Source organism: Aotus nancymaae, unplaced genomic scaffold (genome assembly GCF_030222135.1).
Source record: "Aotus nancymaae isolate 86718 unplaced genomic scaffold, 86718_ANA_hifiasm-v0.15.2.pri h1tg000039l, whole genome shotgun sequence".
NCBI lineage: Eukaryota > Metazoa > Chordata > Mammalia > Primates > Aotidae > Aotus > Aotus nancymaae.
The window spans coordinates 8,949,601-8,960,590 of NW_026988453.1; the positions used below are offsets into that span (position 1 = coordinate 8,949,601).

The 10,990-nt window shown below is 41.0% G+C and overlaps 1 protein-coding gene across 2 annotated transcripts in view; it reads right to left on the minus strand.

Annotated features, from left to right (window-relative positions):
- The window catches only part of NUCKS1 (nuclear casein kinase and cyclin dependent kinase substrate 1), a 31,986-nt gene extending 21,853 nt beyond the window's left edge, over nt 1–10,133 (minus strand). For both annotated transcript variants that reach the window (XM_064360285.1, XM_064360284.1), the window contains exon 1: nt 10,039–10,133. In XM_064360285.1, the coding sequence (XP_064216355.1) occupies nt 10,039–10,055 (17 nt within the window). In that variant the 5' untranslated portion in view covers nt 10,056–10,133. The remainder of the gene's footprint in view (nt 1–10,038) is intronic.
- Nucleotides 10,134–10,990: the final 857 nt, after the last annotated feature.

Sequence of the window (10,990 nt, forward strand, 5' to 3'; positions counted from 1 at the left end):
AAAACACCAAGTAACTTGACTGCAAGCCATTAAGTGGTGAAAGCAATTTTCCAACCTAAGTACTTCCAACCCTATAATCCACATATGCCACCGGTGATGCAGCTTCTCAAACCTTCCTTTCCTAAGTCTTTACAAATCTAATTCTGCCAAAGAACTGGTGCAATTAAAGTTGCTGCACACCAAGTACTGCTGCCTTTCCTTTAAAATTTGGAACATTTACCTCTTTCCATTCTACCCACAAAGATGATTTAAAAATCTCACATGCAAGATTTTCTCAGCATATAAAAATATTGAGGACAGAATGCCTGAACACAACTCAGGGTAATTTTTTTTTTTTTTGAAACAGGATCTCACTGAGTTGCCCAGGCCGGAGTAACACAGCACAATCACACCTAATAGCAGCCTGGACCTTCCAGGGTCAAGTGATCCTCCCACACCCCAGTAGCTGGGACTATAGGCACTAGCCACCATGCTCGGCTAATTTTTTTTTTTGTAGGGATGGGGTTTTGGCATGTTGCCCACGTTAGTTCAAACTCCTGAGCTCAAGCAACCCTCCTGCCTCAGCCTTCCGAGTAGCCGGGACTACAGTTATGCAACACCATGTCTGGCTGATTTTATATTTGTAGAGATGAGGTCTCCCTACTGCCCAGGCTGGTCTCGAATTCCTAACTCAAGCGATCCGACCTCCTTGGCCTCCCAAGGTGTTGGGATTACAGGTGTGAGCCACTGTGTTGGCCAACTCTGGGAAATTTCTTAGAACAGCTTCACTTATCTTGACCTTCAAGTTCCTTTTGCCTAAAATACATTGTTTTAACTGTATTTTATATCATCCTGCTTAAATTAAATAAAAATTATTAAATAAAATTATTTAACTTTAATGAAAAATAAATTTCATTTTTTGTGAGTCTCCCCATTGTCCAGGCTGGAGTGCAGCTGCATGATGCTGGCTCATTGCAAACTCTACCTCCCAGGTTCCAGAAATTCTCCTGCCTCAGTCTCCCCAGTAGCTGGGATTATAGTTGTGCGCCACCACACCCAGCTAACTTTTTTGTATTTTTAGTAGAGATGAGATTTCACCATGTTGGCCAGGCTGGTCTCAAACTCCTGGACTCAAGCAATCTACCTGCCTCCCAAAGTGCTGGGATAACAGGCATAAGCCACCACACCTGGCCCATCCTATTTACAATTTTAAATATAAAATATAAAATTCCCCCGGGCATTGGTAGCTCACGCCTGTAATCCCAGTACTCTGGAAGGCTGAGGTGGCAGGAATGCTTGAGCCCAGGAGTTGGAGACCAGCCTGGGTGACACCCTAGCTCTACTAAAAATACAAAAAAAAAAAAAAAAAAAAAAATTAGCTGGGCGTGGTGGTGTACACCTGTTAGTCCCAGCTACTCAGGAGAATGAGGGGGCAGGATTGCTTAAGCCCAAGTGGCTGAGGTTGCGTTGAGGTTGGGCCACTGCACTCCAGCCTGAGTGACAAATTGAGACCCTGTCTGAATAAAATAGGATGGGCACTGTGGCTCATGCCTGAAATCCCAGCACTTTGGGAGGCCGAGGTGGCTGGATCACCTGAGGCTACGAGTTCCAGACCAGCCTGGCCAACATGGCAAAACCCTGTCTCTGCTAAAAATACAAAAATTAGCTGGGCATGGTGGCAGGTGCCTGTAATCCCAGCTACTCGGGAGGCTGAGAATAGCTTGAACCTGGGAGGCAGAGGTTGCAGTGAGCCCAGATCGCACCATCACATTACAGCCTGGGTGACAAAAGCAAAACTGTCTCAAAAAAAAGAAAGAAAAATAAATAAATATAAAATCCACAACAAAGCCACAAGATATGAGAAAGCAAAAATAAAAAAATCCCCAAGAACATTATAGAAAAAAGCTAATTTTTTCAAATGGCCTCGGTCTCTAATTTCTGCAGAAAAAGGAAGTGAGTAAAGGTGTTCTGAGTGATGAGCCAGACACATTTATTAGATAAATGTCACAATCTCCTACTAAATATAAATATATATTATAATTTTTTTAACCAACTTGTTAATGCTTTAGCACCATGAATAAGTATTAACTCTCATAAGGCACTCCTTATTTTCAAGACTCAAGTTACTTTATTTTACAACTTACCACGTTCAGTTTCACCATATGGGAAAATGTTTTAAAGTCACACACAAATTTCAATGAGCATAAGATACAGTATTTGACAAATAATGTCAGCCAGGTTAGACTTTTCCCAATGGAAGTTTAGTGTAAAACCTATGCAACTAGGGATAGAGAAGCCTCCAATGTGTGAGATTGAAGGGGTCTCAGACGTGCAATTACTAAGCAGAGTCCCATGGTCTTGGAAACCTCGGTCGTATCTTCCAAACTGTCTTAACTCAATCACTAGGAACAAAGCTGTAGCCTGACAAAGTTAGTTTTATTGACTCAATACAATGAAGGACAAGCACATGAGGGAAGTGTGGAGCATCTCATGGAACAGAAAGTTACAGAATTTTGGGGAAGGGTAGGACTAAGATAAATGAAGCAGTGTCTCGATAGACCAAAAGCACAGAACTGTGTTAAACGGGTCAACATCAGGTCTGGACTGCATAGTGGAACTAAGGTCCTATTTCCTGGGAAAGAAGTTAAGATACATGCATTACTTTCTGTTTAACAACCGCTTATTCAAAGCTCTGAAGCTGTAAATCAAGGCTAGTTCTCTGTGTCAAAATGACTTAGATCTTCCTGACAAAAGTATGATGTTTCATTTTTACTGATATAATTCCAAACAGTAAATTTTACAGAATCAAGTTTCTCTGTAAGAAAGCAGTAGTCACTCAAGTAAGAGGGGTTATCAATCTCTAGAGCTGCAGCAAGTCCTTGGAAGACAGGCAGCCCTGTGTTATCCCAGCATTAGAAATAGCAGGATGGACTTTTTCAGTGGAGCTAATATTTAGTTTCTTGAGTAGTTCATTTTTCAGTCATTTTATTGTGACCTAGAACACTCCAACAAAAGGTAGCTGGAAAGGAAATCTCCCTGAAGATCACTTTGCTTAGCACATAACTAAACAGACAACACAATTCAATAATAGATAATACCTAGGAAGCACCTGAGAACTGCAATACCTCGTCGAAATACTCTTAAGCAGCCTGTGATCTCTTCACTTAAAGTGTTTCAAAGACCTATAATTATGACCATTTAAATAGCAGTTCTTTTAAAACATGGCAATATAACTCTAACGATCAATATGACTTCCTACAATCTAGACAGCAATAAAATTTTCCGAAAAAACAAAGGAATTACCAGTTTGACCAAAGTGGTCTTGTGCTAAATAAAATGTTTCCTCCTATTGTGCACAACATGCGAGGCTCCTAGGTGCAGTCTCCAGTCTCAACAATCCAAAAAGCTACTTCTGAATATACAGTAAGGTCGCATTCCTTACAGCTAAGAATTGTTTTAAAAATGCAAATTTAACACTTTTCAGCATGCTCAATACTTTAAGTTCGTTTGCAAAGTAACCCATTTGGCTATGCAGAGTGCAAATCATACAACTCTAGAGGGACAACATTCACATAGACTATAATAGGCACAGTTTCCCAGAGTTACAGAGTATGGTGACTTTTTTATGTTTTTGAGAAAAACAGGCCAAAAAACCCCAAAAAGCAAAATCGTTTATTCAAAATTAGCTTTCTATTTCTTAACTAATGGTGTTTTATGGGCTGGAAGAAGCCAGTGAGAAAAAGCTTGAAAAATCGTAAAATGCTTTGTCACTGCAAGGTACTATTACTCCAGTGGAATTCAACATCTCCATTATATAAACCTAGAAGAAGCTGAAATGCTTCCTGATACCCAGGGCTTCTTTTGTCGTGCTAGGATTACCTCTCCCCAAGAATTAGCTTTAATTGCTAATTGACTTAAAACACTAAAAACTCAACCACTTAACCTATTTGTAACCTTTGTCAAGTAAATCATTTCCTTCTAATTTTTTAATGCATTAGGTTTTACAATAGGTATTAAACCTTTTTCAAATGCAATAGTTTTTCCTTTAGTCTCTCAGTATGTTGACTCACACAAACTGTTTCGCTCTTGGGACAAACCCTACCTGTCTCATGTATATATACATATATATATAAAATATATGTATGTATATAAAAATGTGTATATATAAAATATATATGTATATATCGCATGTATAAAATATATGTGTATATATATAAAATATATACAATATTTTTAGTATATTCATGACATTCAAGATCAAATATATCTTTTAATACAGTTCTCACTTAACATCGATAGGCTCTTGGAAACTGTAGCCTTAAACAAAATGTTGCGGGAGACCTTTCTTTTTCATCATTATAACAAAACATTATTCAAGAACTTGCTTACTATGTATCATTTTGCTTAAAGCTGGAAGTTTCCAAGAGCCTACTGATGACAGTCAGTTGCTGTACTCATTGGTTTGTTAGCTAATCGTCTGTTTAGCATTTTTGCATCTATATTTTTATGTAAAATAAACCCTTCATTTCCTTTTTGTCTTTTAGGTGGCTCTGGAATCACCTAGTCAAGGGGAAAGGCCCTCATATTTTGAACTGTATAAACTTAATGCCACCATTGTTCCCCCTGCAAAGACTCAAACTAAACACTGCACTGGTTTTTCCTCCCGTCCGGTGTATCTCCCCTTAACCTCTTAACATATTCTCCTCTTCCTTCCCAGAAAAGTTCTATTATGAACTTAACTCCCTCCAAAGAAGACAAAGTATACCCTGTGACAATGTCACATTGAAAAGATCACGAACTGGCTTTGGGTTGTTCACACGAGGATTCAAATTCCTGCTTCATCTCTTCATAGTTGGGTGAACTGTGTCAGTTACTTTATTTATCCTAGCCTCAGGACTAACATGAAATGAGCATAATATATGCCTTGCGCATAATTTTGAAATGTGTATAAATTACCTGGTAAAATATTTAGCACCTAATAGTTGCTCAGCAATTGATAATTCTATTAAGTCTGGAAGTGATTTTATTTTTTTCAGCTCAAGCTGTTAAATGTCCTCAATCACTAACCAACAATTTAGAAATCCAAAGTTATGAAGATTAAGAATTTTCATAACTTACATGGTGGCAAAACATGATGACCTAAATAGGAGGCTTTTTATAGTCTTAGTGTGAAAATTCCTAAGTTCATTAGAGCTATAAATGTGTTTGTTTATAGGAGTACTACCCTAAACTAGCTATGGTACATTACTACTATATAGTACATGCATCCTGTTACCTTTGGGAATTCCCAGTTTTTCAAAAAATTTAAAAACACATATTGCCCCAATGATTTCAAACTAGGAATGTGGACTTCTAATACATTCTCTGTAGAATCAAATACTGTAAATACAAATAATAAAAAGGAGAATGGCTAAGATTTATGCAGTCTCAATCCAGCCTTGCTATTATCGCTACACTTTAACTCCTTGGGTTCAAAGTCATCACTAGTAAACTGAAGGAACTGGACTTCTTTCTTATTGTTTTAATTTAGTACTTTTAATTTCCTCTCTCGGCCTGGGGAACATGGCGAAACCCTGCCTACAAAAAATTAGCCAGGTGTGGAAGGCCATACCTTTAGTCCCAGCTACTGGAAAGACTGAGGTGGGAGGATCACCTGAGTATGAAAGGTAGAGGATGCAGTGAGCCTGTGATCGCACCACTGAACCCCCACCTGGGTGACAGTGAGACAGATTCTGTCTCAAAAAACGAACTCTGAAAATTATTTTAAATACTGAGTTGAGAAAAATGCTCATCTTAAACATTTTGGCTGTTTTTCCTATGTTTTATACAGAGCGCTTAAAATCAATGCATATAGAATATTCACCATCGAAGAGATATTAAATAAAAAAACTTAACCATCTTCACACCGAATACTAGGCAAGAAAGACTGGTACCATGGAAAAAATGCTAATTTTGTATTCAGATCTCGGTTCAAACCTTAGCTCTGCTATTACAGTTCTATAACATATTCTTTAAGCTTGTTTTGTCATGTTATATGGTGATTTAAAAAAACATTTTAAACATTGTATTGTAATTTTCAGATAATTAATTACATGTATGTTGAGCAAAAGTGAATACTTTTCTTATAATATTAACTTCCTGGCCAGGCACGGTGGCTCACGCCTGTAATCCCAGCACTTTGGGAGGCTGAGGTAGGTGGATCACTTGAGGTCAGGAGTTCAAGACCAGCCTGGCCAACATGGTGAAACTCTGTCTCCACTAAAAATACAAAAATTAGCTGGGTGTGGTGGTGGGCGCCTGTAATCCTAGCTACTCAGGAGGCTGAGGCAGGAGAATCACTTGAACCTGGAGGCGGAGGTTGCAGTGAGCCGAGATCATGCCACTGCATCTCAAATAAATAAAATAAATAAATTTGTAAATTAAATTATGTAAGATATCTTTTATGGCTTATCTTTGAAGGAATGATGTCTTTTTGGAGGAAAGTGACATGTAATTTAAAAAAAGCATAGATCAAAGGTTAACTCTCTCTCTCTCTCACACACACACACACACACAAACACACACACACAGAGAATAAGAGAATGAGCCAGTCTCATCTACAACCATATTAAACTTGTGTCTTCATGTACGCATTTGATAACAAATTTTAAACTTGAACTTTCAAGTTTTTAGGTTTTCCCTTTTCAAGTTTCTAGGACTTCTTGAAACAAATTGTTTTGGGGAAGAGAATGTTAATTTTTAGAATCCAGGCATGGCCCAAACAATTCTCTTTGAAAAGAAAGCAAACTGGAATCTTGGGAAAGCTGTTAATTCTCAACATTACTTATAAACATGACAAACAATAAAATAATTTATAACAACTTGTAAGAGCTTATGTTTTCACATCTAAATTTTCAATGGTAAGGTTCCTTATAATCTCAAGTGTTAAAAGACAAGGTATCAAGTACACTCAGGTTACAAAGAGAAGCAAAAAGATTAATTTGAGCAATCTGAATCACTTTCAGTAAGGGAGGAGGCTCTCTGCAGAGTGTAACAAAGCTGAATTTCAAAAAATCTGGTTTCTAGTCTGGGCAAGTCAGTAAACCTGAGCTTTCTTTCTCACCCCTTACAAGTAATGGCATTTTTCTTCCTTCCTCACAAAGTTGACTCATGAAAGCACTTTGAAAAGTTAAAAATGTTATACACTATGTTCTTTAATCAGCATTAACTTTAATATTGATTGGGCAGACGGTACAGTGATTATGAGGGTGGGGACAAGCAGAACTGGAATTGGGAAATCTAGGTTCTCGGCCCCACATTTGCACCTGCTAGTGTGTGATGCAATGCACCTCACTTATTCAGGTCCCCATTAAACTGGCTTTAATAAAGTGAGTTTGCCTAAACCTCTCCCTAGCTCCAAAACTGTCATTTTAAGCTATTAATTTGAATCCAAGGTCTAAAATGTTTGAGCTCTCATTTAGAAGTCAGCCACTGTAAAGGGTAAAGACAGCAATCTTGTATGAACAAAGTTACTTAAACATAACGTGCTAGACACAAGTCTATCTAAAATCATGCAGTAGCCAACAGGCCCACCATACCCTTCATTTGGAAATTGATGTTAAGGTGCCATTAGTACATTTCCAAATGCTCTTAAAATGTTTAGGTTCGTATTAAAATAAAAACGAATATCTATGGTAAAAAGAGAACCAGAAAAACTGCAAAATTATACGAAGGCCTAAGGGCAGAAATACCCCAAAAGAAGACACAGTGACAATATTTTCTAACTTGTGCTTTTTTGTTGTTTTTAAAACAAGGCTGATCATTCTGAAATCAGGTCAATGTCTATCACATTTTTTTTTGTTGATGTTAAATGCACTAAGGTAATATAGATTCTTGAATTACACTTTGAACAGTAGTATTTCCCTAAGTCAGGACTTTTTTATTGCAAAATTTAACAAACCACCAAACTCAAGTTTAATTATTTCTGCTTTATTATCGGTCATGAATAAAGACTTATTTTAAAAAATAATTACAAAGAGAATTTACGACTAAAATATATCCAGTAACCAACTTGCTCTGAAATTAATAATTTGAAAATGGCAAAAAAAAAAAACAAAAAACCCAAAAAAAAACCCCAAAAAAACCAAAAACCCCCACAACATATAAACATCGCTCTTCAATTAGGGCAATAAACAAGGTCAAAATCATTTTAAACAACACACTAAGAAAAAAGTTGTCCAAAAATCCCAATGCCTCCAAAAACACTGACAGAATGTGCTTAATATATATATCCCCACATGGTAATATTAAAAATCCAAGTTTCCAGTAAAAATGTTCTGTTCATGTTCCAATACCTAAATCTGGAAAAACAAATTCAGGCAGATGAGATAAGAAAGTCACTATAATAAAATAAAATCAAAACTTAGTGAACTAAAGTTTAAAAGGTGGAGAAAAATAACCTAATTTGACCACACACTAATTACTTCCAGAAGACAAAAGATTCAATCCAGATAAAAAAAATTCTTTATTTTATTGTCTATTTTACCTGATCCTAAAGAAAACATTCCATTAAGTTGATGGGATAAATCCGTCAAGTTTTATGCCAAAAAAAGTTATGCATACTATACTCTGAAAGAGCTATCCAGACTCCTCGCCAAAAGGCCAGCATACTTTTCATAGTAGATATAGTGAGTTACCACGGATACTGGTTGAAGCTGCAGCAGCTCTTTCTCCTCATTCCCACCCCGCGTGTAGCAGTACGCAGTCCCATACCACCACCAGCTGGAGGATGATCTAGTCTGAAGTCAGAATAGTGTAGAAAACCCTTTCCAGGGTCCCATACCTCTCTTTAGAACTCTAAAGATACTTCCATTTCCCACACAACTTGGAATGTAGGGGAAGCAACAACTGTTAAAACATTTAAAAACTAAGCCTTTATCTATATTTATTTAGAAAACATGCTATGCAAAGAAACCAATTCCTTACATTAAAAGTAATATTTATTTGCAACAGCTCTCCTTTTTAAGGCCTCAACAGATTGGACTAAACCACACCCCTCCATAAATGGCACATTCCATACAATAGCCTGGAGGATGGCATAGGACGATTCCACCGACCACTGGGGGAACAGCAAACTTGTTGAAATTCCGAGAATGAAGTCTGATGGTTACCCGAACCTAGCCCTTTTATTACTAAAGTCACTCAGGGACGAGAGGTTACAAAAATATCCCGAGACGCGTACGCGGGTGAGAGTGGAACGAGAACCACACGGGATTTGGGCCGTGCTGTTAACCCGCACCTCCCTGAACACTGACATTTCCCCGAGGAAGGACATTTCTATTCCGAGAGAAAGAGCGAACTTTGGGGTTAATTCTCTCAAAACTCTGAGGTGGGGGGAGAGGCAGCAGCCCATTATTTTCCAAGATCCAGTCCCGAACTCTCACTTTTGCCCGGAGGGGGAGTAAAAACGGGTCCCGCCCACGCTCGGCCCGATCCGGGAGGCGGGGCCTGCAGCGACCCCGAAGTACAAACTCGCGGCCCGGTGGCAAGTGCTGCCCCTCCCCCTTTGCCTGGAACACCCCCGTCCGCCAGAGAAATAGGCCTCAGGGCCCCCACCCCCGCGCCAGTCGCGGGGAGTAGGGGCATTACGGGTGCCTCCGCCCCTCCTCGTTGAAGGCGGGGAGTGGAGCTCCAGTCCACCCGCCTCCCCGCGCTGGCTCCGAGGGGACGGCCCCAAGAAGGTGGGGCCTCTTGGGGGCGCTGACTTCACACCCCTCCCCCTCCGGCCGCTGGCGGTTCAGGGACAACCCGCCCGCTCCAGTGCGACGGGTGGGGGAGGCAACTGAGCAGACCGGAGCCCTGCAGCGGCGCGGGGCGGGGAGGGGCGCGCGCACAGGCGCGCAGCCGCCACCCCCGCGCGCCAGCAGGGCCCCCCACGCTCCAGGGTGCGCGCGGGCCCCAAAAGGGAGGAGGCCGCGCGTGGCACCGGGGATGGACGACTCTAGCTTTCTGTCCCCGACTCTTTCACCACTCGCCCCCAGCCCCCTCCAACCCGCTCCAGGCCTCAGACTCCGCACTGACCTGACAGGCCGCGACATGTTCGCTGTCGAAACAGGACCGAGTCGAGAAGCCAAAGACCAGTACCCCCCCCCACCCCGCGCGCTCGGCGCCCCACCCCCCCCAACTTCAGCCGATGGGACCGCTGCCGCCGAACTCCGAGCTGCAGGCTTCTCAAACTCCGCTGCTCTTTGGTTCAGGGCCCCTGGAACAGACGAGCCCCCCGCTCCCCCGTCTCTTCAAAATGGATGAATCAAACCAGCCGAAAATGCGCCAAAGCCGCCGTGCAACCAAACCCACTAGCGTTTGTGCGCTCCTCCCCAACACGCCCGCTTATTGGCGACTTCTGCCAGATGCGCCCAGATCATTAGCCCGTTTGAATCATCACGTCTCCCAGGCCCCGCCCTGCTCTCTGATAGGCTCCACCTTCACCGTGGGGTCCTGTTAGTCAAGATACTCTGAGAGCGCACGGCCGCAAAACAAAAATGGTCGCTGCTTAGCCCGCCCCCTGGCTTCCACTCCAGAGTTGCAGATTCGTCTTGGGCCGTATCTCAGAAAGGCTAGAAAAAAAGATTTATATAGGGTTCAGCGTAGGTCAGTGTTAGTTTAATAGTGTTTCATCTCGTCTGCCTTGATCACCTAGAAAATCCTCCAATAGCAAAACCCGTGGGATGGATAGCAGATTCGTCACTAAGGGGCTGCTACAGAATTGGAGGGAAATTCCTTAGGTTCAAAAAATTTGACCTTAAACCTACAAGCCCCTTACCGTGGCTTCAGCATTAACCCTCAGGTACCTAACCAGGCTGCTGGAGTAGAAAGGCAGGATCATAATCAAGGAATATCTTCATCCACAATTTCCACTCTCCATTCTGGACCTTGAGATCCACTTCAGGGTCATTAAAGTCCCAGTCTCGTACATTACTATTTTAAAAAAAGAGTCAGGTGTGCAATAGCTAAAAGCATGAGCTCTGGGTCC